The 14,282-nt window shown below is 39.3% G+C and overlaps 2 protein-coding genes across 8 annotated transcripts; both read left to right on the top strand.

The window, feature by feature from the left end:
* Positions 1-145: 145 nt before the first annotated feature.
* LOC116619848 (ETS translocation variant 4) lies at positions 146-3,899 on the top strand. The gene is made up of 7 exons (XM_048732532.1): positions 146-304; positions 412-456; positions 775-910; positions 999-1,121; positions 1,494-1,556; positions 1,827-2,524; positions 2,630-3,899. The coding sequence occupies exons 1-7, from the start codon at positions 293-295 to the stop codon at positions 2,747-2,749; spliced, it is 1,197 nt and encodes a 398-aa protein (XP_048588489.1). The 5' UTR covers positions 146-292; the 3' UTR covers positions 2,750-3,899.
* Positions 3,900-4,595: 696 nt separating this feature from the next.
* LOC5515372 (GA-binding protein alpha chain) lies at positions 4,596-13,410 on the top strand. Of its 7 annotated transcripts, none has more exons than XM_032385089.2 (10): positions 4,596-4,838; positions 7,347-7,504; positions 8,220-8,526; positions 8,652-8,717; positions 9,674-9,724; positions 9,803-9,910; positions 9,985-10,032; positions 10,736-10,771; positions 11,278-11,355; positions 12,411-13,410. In XM_032385089.2, exons 2-10 carry the CDS (start codon positions 7,349-7,351, stop codon positions 12,770-12,772), a joined length of 1,212 nt encoding a protein of 403 aa, XP_032240980.2. In that variant the 5' UTR covers positions 4,596-4,838; positions 7,347-7,348; the 3' UTR covers positions 12,773-13,410. The 7 variants fall into 7 exon arrangements, with proteins under 7 accessions (XP_032240980.2, XP_032240981.2, XP_032240982.2 ...); XM_032385090.2 differs by having other exon boundaries at positions 4,597-4,838; positions 11,281-11,355; XM_032385091.2 differs by having other exon boundaries at positions 4,598-4,838; positions 8,220-8,304.
* The last annotated feature ends 872 nt before the right edge of the window (positions 13,411-14,282 follow it).

The raw sequence follows: 14,282 nt of genomic DNA on the forward strand, positions 1-14,282 counted from the left end.
CCTCCGATCCGATTTCGTGGAACTACAGGAAATAATTTAGAGGTTCAAATCCCTCGATTTGGTTGGTCGCTGTGACCCACGCCTAGATGATCCTAGGAAATGACGCCACAACTGAAATATAGTACGCCATGACGTCAGATCTGACCAATCACAGACGATATGCTGGGGTAAAAGCCCCAAAAGAACCCCGTCTAGTCAAAACGAATCTAGTCCTGTTCGAGAGAAGAGTTTCGTTCTATCGATAGCGGAAAAAACAAGGAGTTGTACTTGTAGCTTCAAGATTACTGAGTACATGATGGCGCAAGTAAGTCGATTGATTATTTTTTTGATTTTCTAAACATGTTCAGTACTTATTATATTTTCTCTGTGTAGCGGTGTTCAATAATTCTGATTTCTCCCATTTTATTTAAGATCTCGTTTGCCACTATTACTGCTATGAATCAACAGCTGCTTATGGTAAGCGATGATTTCTCTTCGAAAAGTTGTTGCGTTTGAAATCAGTGAAATGAAGGTTTCGAACGGAATTTTTGAAGGCGGTTTGAGAAGTCAACCGCGTGTGAACAACATTTTGTCCTTACTCATCTAAAATCATCCCCAATACAGTAAAAAAAAAAAGAAAGAACTTGCTAAGAGGAAAGCTATTCTATGTTATATTTCATAGTCATAGTTAGGGCTAAATAATCGATTTCGCCGATGGTTGTGCTGACTTAGCCATGCAGAAAGTGCGCCTTTGCTCAACTTGACTAACGTTTTATGTTACATTTCGTTTCACAGCAGCTGAGCCAGTTTGCCAACCAGCCAAATGTACAAACTGCCACCCCCGCAATTCAGAATTTTATGCCGGCAACCGTGCCCGATCAAAACATGGCAATATCAACCTCGCCTCAGCCTGACTTTGGACTTGAGACTGGTAAGCGAGAGGCCGTTTGTTATGTTGTTTGGTGTACTAACTTATTAGGTTTCCCGAAAATTTAACAAATCGGTTCGTGTGTCTCTAGGTTTCTACACAGGCAGCTACCTAGAAGAACTAAACAGTTGCCAATCAACCTGTAATTCAGACGTTTCTGAGGTCTTCGAAGGCAAAGAAGCGAATAGTCAAAGCTGTGAACAAATTTTTCAAGGTGAGCTTCGAAAGCGGAAAATTCCCCAACGTCGAGTCGAAACCGAAACACGAATAATTGTTTGTTTTTAGCACAGAAAGTGCGATGTGATTGGATAAGCAAATTGTAATTGATAGCTGTCATTGTCACCTACGTAGTTGTTTTGACTCTAGTGGCTTTCGAAAGTAGTGAGATCACGCTCCGGAGACGTGAGCTGATGAGAAACCTTTCAAAAAAACTATTTTTAGACGCCCCTCCCATTGATTCAACCCAATCACTTGAAGCTGTCATGGAGTTTGACTGACAGTCAGTTCCCGTCTTGAGAATGCATTTTTTCCTGTCTGAGTTTTGATAAGTTGCGAATATTCATGATGTCTATTTTCAATTTTCTAGATCTTGAAGACATTGGAGTGCTTGGCATAGACTTTGACTCTGACATTTGTCCCAATTTCAGTGGTGAGTGCTAGTGAATTTAAACAATTTAATAAGTTTAATTGAAAAATTCAGAGGCTTTGTTGAGGATACCAAATTTGTAATTTGATTGCACTGCTATTAAAAACAGTCTTTCTAATCTAAATCATTTATTATCTTTTGTAAAAGACAAAATAACTAAAGTAACATAAGAAAAACAAAGATAACTTCAAATAGATTAAGTTCTCGGTTTTTTAGATTGCCAGGTAAGAAGATTTGTATATGTCTGTACTGATGTTGCTTTTGTGTTTGTAGATAACATCAACAGCAACCCTGACCTAGCTGCCTTTGATGAGGTTGAACCTTCTTATCAGTTGGCCCCTCAACCACAGCCTCCTCAAACCTACCACATAAAACCTGAAGTCCAAGACTTCTCCTGCATGGGTCTATCACACAGCCCTGCTCCATCTTCAGACAGTGGCATGGTCCTAAGCCCATGCCCTAGCTTCTCAGACAGCTTTAGTGACACAGATGCTTACAGCATCTCCAGTGTGGACTCTCCCATTCCTGACCCCATCCAAGATGACTCATGTGTGCCCATGACGGACCCATCCCCTCAGGTTGTACCTGATACATTACCTCCAAAAGTACCAGGTCGACGGCGCAGAGGCCCCAAGAAACCTGCCAAGTACAATGGCAATGGCCCTATTCAGCTGTGGCAGTTTCTGCTCGAGCTACTCCTCTGCCCACAAAGCCAGAGATTGATAGAGTGGACGTATGATGAGAAGTTTGAGTTCAAACTACTGAACCCACCAGTGATTGCAACCATGTGGGGAAAGCGCAAGAACAAGCCCAACATGAACTACGAGAAGCTGAGCCGTGGACTACGTTACTACTATGACAAAAACATAATTGACAAAGTCCATGGCAAGAGGTATGTGTACCAGTTTGTATGTGATATTGAGAAGATCCTTGGATATGACCCCACGGAGCAGAAGCTGGACGGTGTAAAGGTAGAAGATGCAGTCTGCGGTAAGCCAGAAATGGTTCCCGATTGTGAGAAATTCTGGGAAGCTGGTAGCCCTGATAGTGGCATTAGTGTACCAGATGGTGTAAAGGTAGAAGATGCAGTCTGCGGTAAGCCAGAAATGGTTCCCGATTGTGAGAAATTTTGGGAAGCTGGTAGCCCTGATAGTGGCATCAGTGTACCAGATTTCGATCTGCTCTTCAATCACTAGAGTTTTTTTTGTCGTTAAACCCCAAGTTGTAGCCTGGTTTCCAGAGGTTTTATGGTTGTTAGCCATATTGCCTCTGGAGGCTGGGCTATGTCACCTGATTTCAAATGGTTTCTGGTTTTATCAAATCAGCCATTTGACAATCAGGTGACCCAAGTTGTTGTTATTATCAGGGTATGGGAAAGGCCAATGTGTTTTTGAGTTTTAGTATATTTTATCACTGTGTGATTGTAGGTTGTTGTTGCTGTGTTTCACCATTAGCCTTTCCTCTACTCTGATTATGACTTATGTAGCTTGTATCAAGCGAAGTGGTCTTACGTGTCCACATTCTATACATTCTCAGGCAAAGTATAATTTTGAGGACCATACCATTATTGGTTTGGCTTTGAATCATGCTTTGCCTGAGAATAAGTTCCAATACCTGATGTACTATGTATGTCACTTATTTGAAGTTTTCTTCACTCAATTTGATTAACTTAAGCAATTAGGATAATTTTGTAGCCTGTGAGTCCACAGGGTTTATATTTGATTGTAACAATGTTCTTGTAGTCGGTGATTTTAGAAGTTTTTGTAGGATAGGCCATGGAAAGTTCCCATGATTTATTTGATCACATTGGTCAGTTACTATTTCACTCGGTATCCGAGTCTCTTGGCAAAGTTGTCGAGGGTTTACAAGTTATACAAATTTTTCGAGTTTATTATATTAGCTTGGTAGAAAAAGCTATAATAAAGTTGTTGCAGTATGCACAAATGTCTAGTATATATTGTAGAAACTAGTAATCCATTTTATCAGGTGATATATTGGATATTGTATTATTCTCTATGTATTAGTAAAAGCTATAATGAAGTTGCAGTATGCACAAATGTCTAGTATATATTGTAGAAACTAGTAATCCATTTTATCAGGTGATATATTGGATATTGTGTTATTCTCTATGTATTAGTAAAAGCTATAATGAAGTTGCAGTATGCACAACTACCTAGTACACAATGTACAAACTAGTAATCCATTGTATCAGGTGATATTTTGGATATTGTATTATTCTGTATTATTCCATTATTTCAATTGTAAAAGAGCTTTGTGCTCACTTATGCATTAATGAATATACATTGTAGTTTTCTAGTGTGCAATAAAAATTTGTAAAAACTCCAAGTTTGTGTGAACATAAACAGAGACATCCCCACTTATGCTTAAGTTCCTGTGAGAGATAAGTGATTCTTTTCACCCCTCTGCCCTCCCTTTTGATACATACACCACCCTTGGAATGTCACTTGAGAACAGCCAATGAACCAAGTCTAATCCCCTCTCGCACACCTAGAATGAGGATGATATAGGTCCTTTAAGCAGTGGTCTTGCACCCATATAATTCCCCTACCTTCAGAAAGCACCCGAAAAGACTGGGGGGTCTATATAAACCATCGCACAAATTTTTACATTGGCGGGCGCTTCCAAAAGTCTCTATTGTGGTAATTTTTTTTGCATTAGGATCTCAGGATAAACTACCATATTTTCAAATATAAAGGAGTTTTCGCAATTGCATTACAGATTGAATCCTACAAAGGATGATTTGGACGAAATCAGGCAAGAACCAATCAATGCATAACGTTATGCCATGATATGAGATGCTAGGGGAAATCGGTTGGTATCATGGCAGTTTTATATACAAAAAAAAAAAAGAAATACATGTTTCTATTAGACAATATTTCGAAGTTACTGCAAAGGAAATATTCTGCGTTTGACAACACTCGTATCACTCTTTATCCTAAAAAAAAAAGCGAGGTACGAGCCCATTTCTGTCATCGAGATCGAAATTCTTCCAAATGTTTTTGAGAGGGGCAGGAAGTAACCGTGACGTCACACGCTGCTTTACAACCAGGTGCTCGATATTTCCTGTCGATGGAAAGACGACTATCTCTGCCAAAAAAAAACGACCGTTTGTTGCTGCAAACGCGTTCTTTATCAATCGTATTAGACGCCAATAGACATAAAAGAGATTGCGAGGTATTTAGCTGTTGGAACGGGTCGATTTTAAGGAGTTTTTGTTTCATCTGAGGCCGTTTCCGCCGGAAGAATACAGCAACGAGCATCGAGGTAAAGCGCGCTGGTTTGAAATGTATTTCCACTTGATTAAATAGATCTCTCGATGATGTAGTCAATCGTAAGTCTTACTGTTTGCCTAAAGTTATTTTTGGTGTTTTTCAGTTCTGTTTAAATCGAATGAATTTCAAGTAATAATTCAATCACTCTAGCCTTGCCTCTGTTCAAAAGAGAGTTCCGTTTCGAGGTAAACACAGAAAGCGGAAAAGATCAGATTGCTCCATGATTTTACATGTAAGATACGAATGTATACCAGTATATTCTTGTTTTATGTAGAGAGATAGGGATTGTTTCTCTGCTGTTTCCAAGGAAGGTATCTGCTTGTCTTGATACTGCATAGTTTACAATTTGCCTATTTGCTCGAGAGGCAGATAGAAGCGAGTATGCTCTCCTATTCAAGTCTAAAGAAGGGTCAGATAAGTTAAGAAAAGACTAGTTAGAGAGTCTCCATTACTAATAGTAAAGTAAAGGTTTTAAGTGTTGCTCATTTTATTCATTAATGATATACAAATATTGTTCGTTTTGTATCGTGGTAGGTTTATTGCTGTCAAACATCTTCGGTTTGTAAGGTTAATAAAAGCAGTCCCTTATGTTGCTAGGATAGTCGTATCCTTGGTTTTTGAAGAAGGCTCTTCTAAGAGGCTCTCTTTTAATCAGAGAGGCATACTGAAGGCACCCTGTCAAGCCCAAATTTTTATTATCATAGAGGAAGTCTCAGTCATTCCTTGTATTTGCTAACTGGTCAGATGTTTTTTCTCCATACCACCACCTCTCATAAAATGTCTAACTCCACCCGCTATCTACAGCCCTGATTTTGATGTCTCATCAAACAAGAAAGCGCCTAAAACACAGTGCTTGTATGTGTTTGATATAACATCAAATCCTCATGAATAGACATTATATTTGTGGACACCTTATTAGCTATATCTACTTAGTAAAGATAGTTTGCAGTACTGTCTGTTCCTTGTTTTGTGTAGTGGCTGTTGTACTTTTGCTTTGTTTTCATGACCAAAGCAAGAGTGCTTGAAAAACTTTTAGGCTTGCTGTTGACATTGATCCAATCTTTTTGATAAGATACTGTATGGGCCGCATCATGCAGAGAGATACCAAACAATGTCACTAGAAACAAACAGATTTACTTTTGTAACTGACTCAAACCAAAAAACACATTGTATTGTTATCAGGACCCTTTTTCATTGAGATGGCTAACATGGAAAGGCAATAATAATAGGACAGATTCATTACTGTAAAGCTAGAAAGTCTAGAACACTGTAGGTAACCAGTCCATTCTTGGTGTAATGCAACTCAGCTTAACCGAGCATTAAAACTGAAACTGAAACCATTGTAAAAAACAGACTCATTTGAAATTGGTACTCTAAACTTTGTGCCAGTCCATCAGATGAACTTAAGACTTGAAAGAGCTAGAGCAAGTACTTTCAAGTTGTAGGAAAGAGCTTTTTATGATACCAGCAGCTATGTGAAATGAAGTACAAAGGATACCTTGTTCACATGATCTTATCTAATTGATTATCTGCTTTTCTGTCCAAAGTCACAAGTTAACGATTTGAGAGTGCAATTTGATATATTACTAATAAAAAAGACCATCATTTGCTGGCACTTTCAGTTTAAGTTTTTTCTGTTGAAGTTTTAGTCTCACTTTTTTAATATTTCCAGTCGTTTCTTGTAGACCACAGGACTACCGTAATACTTAAATGCTTGCATATATGGACCAATCAAGTTTGACCATATTTTCGTGCAAATTGTTGAGAAATTGGCTCATACTTTGGAGCCATTTTCGCGCAAGTTTGTAAGTTGGCGTTGTAAATCATGCCGGCCACAATATAAACTTCAAGGCTCATCAAAGAGAATTTTTAGGCGCTCTGTGGTCAGGATACGATGGAATAAAAATTCTGGCCTCTCAAAAAGTAGTTGAAATTGATGTTCTTAACATCAAACCATTAGTCCAGTCAATCTAGTGTTTTATCAAAAAGTAATTGCAACACAAATAATTTCGAAAGTGAACAGCGCGAAAATTTAGATCAAAGTTTTCACCATTTTATCATATTTTATCAAATAGATATAAACTGAGATTGTACAAGTGTTATATCGATTGAATATATTATTCAGAATATTTTTTACAAAGTTGAATGAATTTCTGGAAAAACAGACTTACTTTACTGATCTTTTCTTTCGCTTTACGACAGGGTACCCAACAACAATTAGAGAACAAAAGAACACACACATCTTCGGCAAAACTCTGTGATTTGCTGATCAATCCATCCCACACCCCTCATCCCATACCCCTCCCCCCCTAAAATAATCTTCCGGTTTTTCAAGTCTGGGGGTTAGCAGGTATGTAAAGTGCACACATTAGGCTTTTGCTTATGCATGTGCAGTACATACTCGAAAAGTGTGAACATAATAAAAAACAAAATCAAGATTACAACCTGAGCTTAAGATTATTATACTACATATAAGCTAACTTTCATGTTCCTTTCTCAGGTATGGAGTACACAGAGGGAGTGTCAAGTTGCGAGAGTGTACAGCTAATCGTTGTTCAGATCACAGCTACTTTGTCTACCAAACAACTGGTTCATGTTGTGGAGGAAAATATAGGGAAAAAATTCGATAAAGTTGCAGTCTTCTTTAAAGACATCAAGGTTAGTGGGCCATTGCTGCTTTTTTTGCAGATCCCTGCTCAGCAAATTAGTATGCATTAACTTTTAATACAGATATCTATTGACTAGCATAGAAAACACAACGACATATTTCTGACAAAGCATTTACTTTTTTTTACAAATCATTTAACAACAAATTTGCAGCAATATGTCTTTGTTAGTCTTAACGCTCTGCAAGCAAACTACTTACCACTTTACTTCGCAACTTCGCAAATGAATTTACTAAGCCAGAAGTTTAATGTCTTTGCAGACATGTAGTGGAGTGGGACGGACAGGTCTTCGATATTTGAGTCCTTCTTCAAATTTGCTTTTTCTCTTTTACTTTGCCGTGCCTCAAAAACAGTGATCAGTACTGTCTTAGATGGCAATGTACTCTCTTCCTTGAACACACAGAAATGATCTGTTGCCATCTCGACGGTATGGCAATGACTAAAAATAATTTGCATTTTGGCTTGTTGTTTTCCACTCATGCTCTTTCTTCTCTTTAGGGACGCACCACATTTTTTAATGCAGCTTAATTACCGATTGCACAACAATAAGAAGCATACTATCTTTATTGTATTCATTTCACAAGTAGTATAAAATATTTGTGTCTGATCTGTATGGGCAATAACAATAGCACGCCTGCGGTGACTATTTGCAGTATTTCCTTGCATTTGTTTTAGTAAAAACATATCTCACATTTATTTTTTTACAGTTGGTTTCAGATTTATCACTGCAGGAGCAAGGTCTAGGAAGTGGAGAGCTTAAATGCACACTGACGCTACCTCTATCAACAAAAGGTATGACATCTATCTCAAAAACCCTTGATTTATCAACTTTCCAGATACAGCTGAACCTAGATACAGCCTACTTGCAAGCACTCTCCTGGTGTTTTCTTTACCATGTTTACCCCCCAAGTCATTCTGGCCACACACGAGTTGGGAAGGAGGCTAAGTGTAGAACAAAACAAGAAAGCGGCAACGGCTTGGGGCATCCAAGGAAAAAAACCTGTGTTAACAGTTGTAAGCAGACTATACTCAATATAAATCATATCCATAGCATAACAATGATGATTTCAGGTCTATGCAACTAGCAGTAGAATGCCATATCACGAAAGTAAAGTTTACTGTTATATAACTTTTTTAAGCAGAACCAGAAGTGAATAGGATAGAACTTCTGAGTGTTGACCCTGCAGTTCAAGAATCAGGAACTGGTGAGCACCCTGTTACTCTGCTTGCAGACTATCCACCTTGCAGACTTCCAGCTACATGATGCCCTGTCACCTCTGCACACTTTGCTACATGACATCCCGCACCCCACTTGTGTACACCTCGCCACACAGGGGCGGCTGAAGGAGCGCCCCCACCCCACTTTTCTGAGGGGATGTTTCTTTAGATATATATGAACGTTTTTTTAAACCAATGGGTTCAAAGCGGTATATATGCAAACGACAACAAATTTGTTGAACAGTTTAAAATCCCGCGTTCTTATCAATAGGATTTGGAACCACCATCCACCCCTCCCCTGAAACCACCAACCACCCCTGAAAACACTACCCAATTTTCGCTCCCCCCCCCACTTATGGGACCACTCCACTGCCCCAGCTATATGACACCCTGGTACATGACACCCTGCCACTCACCATATGTTATACCCTGCTACATGGACATGACGGAAAACCTTGAAAACACGCAATTCCAGATAGAGAGAGAAGACACAGTTTCTTACAATGGCTAAAGGTTTCTTGTATTACGGACTGCTTTTCAAAACACAAATAACATGAGGCCGAAGTGCACATAATCAGATTTTGGCTTTTTAAGATAATTTTTCCTTGATCATCATTGCCCTGTGTATCAGTTCAGGGACGAAAAGCTCAAATTTCAATGACACTTTACAAAAAGTCGCATCAATTTGAAAAAAGTGGCACTTGAGATTTTGTTTGCTATAAGTTACTAAGAAATTCTCCGCCTTATTTGATGTGAAATGGGCTTATTTGGAGTGTCACGTCATGTTTTTCTGTCATGTCTGCTACATGATGTCGGTGCAGATACCCTGCTGCCTGGCAATCTTTTCTATTGGTGCCAATCCTTTCCCTTTGGAAACTAAGTTTTTTTTCCTTTCCCTTAAGAAAATAAGTTAAACAACTCAAACTCACATCTTTTTTTAAAGATGAGGCACCCAAGATAGATGGAGATGAAATAGCTGCAGTTCAGCCTACAGGTTAGCAGTTTATTTGGTATTTTTGTCTATCACTTTGCACAGATGTTGAATTTATATTCATACCATCTTTCACCACAGAAATAGCTGTACTTGATTATCAGCCAACTAAAAGGGAAGACACTGCTGAAGAAGAACTGATCCCCAAGAAGAGACGCAAGAGTTCAGTATCTAATGGATTACCTAAAGGTCAGTTAAAAAAAGAATTGTTTTGTTTTGTTTGTTTCTTTTTTAATAATGAAATATGACATATTGCCCTGCAGCCAAATTGAGGCCAGCAGAAAGCCAACAGGTTTCAGTGATCAAAAATGGTGAGTCAACGTTTGGTTTGCTGCCTTTCTATGTCATGTTTCCATTCTTGCTTACTTCAGTTAACAATTGTTGTGCAGGTACTGAGCCAACTACTGCACAGGCCTGTTCAGTAGTTGGCATGGCAATGCTTGGTAGTGCCTGTGTTTGATGTTACCGGGTTCTGAGTTTCTGAGTTCTGGATTCCTTAGTTTTACCAACAGAGCCTGCTTCAAAATATTGGTGGGGGGGGGACAGAAACATTAAGAAAATATTGGGGGGGGGGAGAGACATTAAGAAAATATTTGGGGGGGGGGGGGGAGAAACATTAAGAAAATATTTGGGGGGGGGGGACAGAAACATTAAGAAAATATTGGGGGGCACCGCAACCCCCACTGGTCATTTCCTTGTATTTCTTTTTTAAATATTAGGGGGTAGGGGTTGGGGGTTTTGCTGACCGTGCTCCAGCTCCTGCTATGGCCCTTCAAAATGAGTTGAGTTAGCTGGTTGTAGCCCCTATGGACCTAATTCATGGTTCTCTGACCTTCTCATTTCGTATGTATACAAATCCCTCCTTTTCTATGTTCTTTGTGCTCTTTTTTCTCAATAATTGATTCTTACCAGGAATGTTTCCAGGGTCTGTTTCCAGGTCTTTTTTGTGTGTGGCAATTCCCCCTTTCTTACCAACTACTTTGTGCTTGCTTCTCAATGATTGATCTCTTCCAGGAGCTGACAGCCCTGCAGCGAACAAGACCCTTGATGGTACGGGTTTTCTTATAGATACATATGTTGCACATGTCCATGAATCGTGACCCACAAAAACACATCCACAGAAAGCTGTAGCATTCTTGTTTATGTGCCTGGAAATAATTACATTGTTTTGAGATCACAGGATACAGTCATTGATACATAGATTTTCGAGATAATTGTTTTGTATTCATTGCCGCCTTAACTTGCAATAGGTGGATTGTCTTGAAAGTACATTACTGTCGAATTTATTCAAAGAGGGGTTCATTTGAACCTTTGACTTCGAACAACTGACTCTCGTTGTCACTTATTTACGGCTATAGCAAGAAAACTACACTACTGTATGAATACAGTACAAAATTGTTGTGCTATAATGAAATAATCTCCCTGTCGACACTAGAGCTTTTACGTGGGACCTCAAGTCCTAAAGAACCCCTTATCACTCAAAAAGCTGTATTAATAACGTTATGAAAGTCTCCTAATTAGTTAATGAATATAAATAAATAAATTATATTTGTTAGCAGAATCTGCAACTAGTGGTGAGGATGACGACTCTAAACCCCGGAGTATTGACGGAAAGACCCCAGGGAATAGATCAGGTATGTACTGTACAGTAGCTCTCATATAGGACTATCAATGGATACGGTTGAAGAAGATTTAGTGTCATTTCAAAAAGCTCAAAAGCAGTCAAACAAATGTGGAATGACCAAAATAACAATCCTGGTTAGGTTTATTAAACGAGCTTTGATCTTTTAGATAAGTATAATATTGTGGTTTGGGCGTATCACATCGAGAGGATGGAAGTGGATTGAAATTTGACAATTACAGTTTTGAGTTTATTAGGAGCCTTACACAGCCATAACTGCGACGGCAAGGAAAACGTCGAGCTCCAAAAACTTCAAAAAGTAAAGGAAATATCTTTTTTGCTCTTTTGGGGCGGACCCAGGAGATCCAAAAAATGGGGGGGGGGGGGGGGGGGGCTGAAGCACCGGTTTCAAGAAATTTCCTGTATTTCCTTATATTACTTGTTATTTTTAAGTTTAATATCTGAAAATAGGGGGGGGGAGGCGCTCGGCCCACCCCTAATTCGATCCGCCTCTGGTAGAAGGGCTAGCTCTCTAAAAGTCAGCAAACTGCTCGATTTTCACAGAGGTGAGAGAACATTTCAACCTTGTGTTGATTTCTTTCCCTATCCCTAAGCATAAAAGCATTTTACTCTCGTTTTCCTTGCCGTCGCCGTCGTCTTGTATAAGGTCCCTATTCCTTCTTCTTCCTGGGAGCCCGCATCCTTCTTTTTGAAGATTCTTGTGGGATCGCAAGGTGAACGACTTGTGCAGTGCAAAAAGCGTTAAATTAAATGATAAACAGTGTGAAGGTGGTGATAAAACAAAAATGTGGTTTGGTTAAATGTTAGCTGGCTAGATGTTCCAACAGCCGGCCATTAACGGCTGCAACGCTAGGGGCCATCGCCAAATAATCTGGATCCAGTCCCGGATTGTCCGATGGACATACGACATTTGGTGTTAGATGGAGGTTGAGAAGGGAACTTCGGAGCTAATGCAGTTGAGGTTGTTGGTTATAGGAGATCGATTGATCCAAAATCAACAAGGTCATATTTGATCTTCTAGAGCATACTAAGCCGTTTCTTCCCCAGGTAATAATGGTCAAATCCAGCTATGGCAGTTCCTGCTGGAGCTACTAACCGACAAGACGTGTCGCCATTTGATCATGTGGGTCGGGGAAGAAGGAGAGTTCAAGCTTAACGACCCTGAGCAAGTAGCTCAGCAGTGGGGCAAGCGGAAGAACAAGCCTGCCATGAACTACGAGAAGCTGAGTCGGGCTTTGCGCTACTACTATGACGGGGATATGATACACAAAGTACATGGAAAACGCTTCGTTTACAAGTTTGTCTGCAACCTCAAGAATCTGCTAGGTTACACAGCCGGGGAGCTCAATAAACTTGTGACGGAGGCTGCTGAAGCTAATATCGAGATGAGCGCTGCTTTAGCTGTCTGATCTATTTCTAGTAGTGTACAAAGTGTATATATTGTATCAACGTGTATATCATGTAAGTCAGGTTAGATAAGAACTGGAAATCGATGTGTGATTGTGTACGTATGAGTGGAATATGCTCGCAACGACTACAACCGAAACTGTAAAAACAACCGTAACATTATGTTGAAAACCTAAGCAGCAACCACCTCTACAATAACAACTGCAAAAACATAAAACGAGCAGCTAAAAGAACAACAAAACCAACTACAGCAGCAAGAATGACAAAATTAACGTTAAAACCAGACGCAACAAGCTAACAACAGAAGTAATAAAAGAACAATGACGGAATAACAGAAAGGGCAGCGATTAGAGCAACAATACAGAGGCGAGGGTTAAAACCGATGTAAGGAGTGCCATTGGCATGTCTCATACGCATCAAATGTGCATAAACAGGCGCACAGTTGAAAGGTTATGTTCCTCCCTTGCTTTACCTTGGGCTCCAGAGGTTCAGTCAGGCAACAGAAACTAGAGTTGATTGTCTTTTGTAGACTTCTACGGATAGAGTATATTGTAATAAAGAACTGAAAGGCAGGTTGGTTTTCATACAATGCCTTTTGAACAGTGATGTGTGAAATAATAAAACGTGGAACAAAGATAAAGTTTTGTGTGTGTAACCTTTCCTTACTGTGAGTATGCTTATCTTATTTTTTATCGGTTTATCTTTCGAAGGCTCCTAGTCCGGGCTTGTACTCTCGTTCCTAGTTATAATTAAGAACCAGTAACTGTTAGGATCGCCTTTTGAATGCTTTGCACTAGTAATGACTCGAATAGAAATTTAGCATAAGTCCGCTCAATAGAGCAAAAACTATGTAAGAAAATAACGTTGGCGTATTTCCAGTGGTACTCTTCAATGCCCCCCCCCCCCCCCCCCCCCTTACCATTAGGTGAACTGACTAGGAAACAAGAAGTTTTAGGAATCAGGATCACCGCGGTAATTGTCGATATACAATATTTTGTGTGAAATTGATAGTGTTTCCAGTGTTTCCTATATCATTTCCTATAGGAAATGATGTCAGAATAGAACGGAATTTGTGTTAGCTATCTGGCTACCCATGAGAGCGTCAAATAGGGCAAGGGTTTCTTTACTGAAGGAGTATTTGGCCGTCAAAAGCAAATAGGCGCTTAAAATTCTTGTAAACACGTGTCTTTATTTTTATATATAAAAAATAAAATTTCCTCTGAAAAATTAAATTTCTTCTAGAATAATACAATTGCAAAATACTAGAAAATTTCATTCAATGCTTCATGATATGATAATATCCTATGCTATGCTTTACTAAATAGACCTATATCGTTTCAATAGAGCCTTTATTTTCCCTGTACACTTAAGCGATGCCCATGGATCAGTTCATACAAGCGGCCCTTTCCAGATAATGAGGGGACCTTTGTTTGCAGCCGCCTTGCAAGTTTTTGTAACTTTTTTCTCGTTCCTTAGCGATTAAGCCTGAACCAAAACATCCTTGTTAAAAGG

This window comes from Nematostella vectensis, chromosome 9 (genome assembly GCF_932526225.1).
Source record: "Nematostella vectensis chromosome 9, jaNemVect1.1, whole genome shotgun sequence".
Classification (NCBI taxonomy): domain Eukaryota; kingdom Metazoa; phylum Cnidaria; class Anthozoa; order Actiniaria; family Edwardsiidae; genus Nematostella; species Nematostella vectensis.

Bases quoted from the DNA above. Each gene is read 5' to 3' on its own strand.
- LOC116619848 (XM_048732532.1), top strand. The intron at 911-998 runs GTAAGCGAGAGG...GTGTGTCTCTAG, and splicing joins TGACTTTGGACTTGAGACTG to GTTTCTACACAGGCAGCTAC. The intron at 2,525-2,629 runs GTAGAAGATGCA...GATGGTGTAAAG, and splicing joins AGAAGCTGGACGGTGTAAAG to GTAGAAGATGCAGTCTGCGG.
- LOC5515372 (XM_032385089.2), top strand. From the start codon at position 7,349: ATGGAGTACACAGAGGGAGTGTCAAGTTGCGAGAGTGTACAGCTAATC. The intron at 8,718-9,673 runs GTGAGCACCCTG...CTTTTTTTAAAG, and splicing joins AGTTCAAGAATCAGGAACTG to ATGAGGCACCCAAGATAGAT. The intron at 10,772-11,277 runs GTACGGGTTTTC...TATATTTGTTAG, and splicing joins AGCGAACAAGACCCTTGATG to CAGAATCTGCAACTAGTGGT.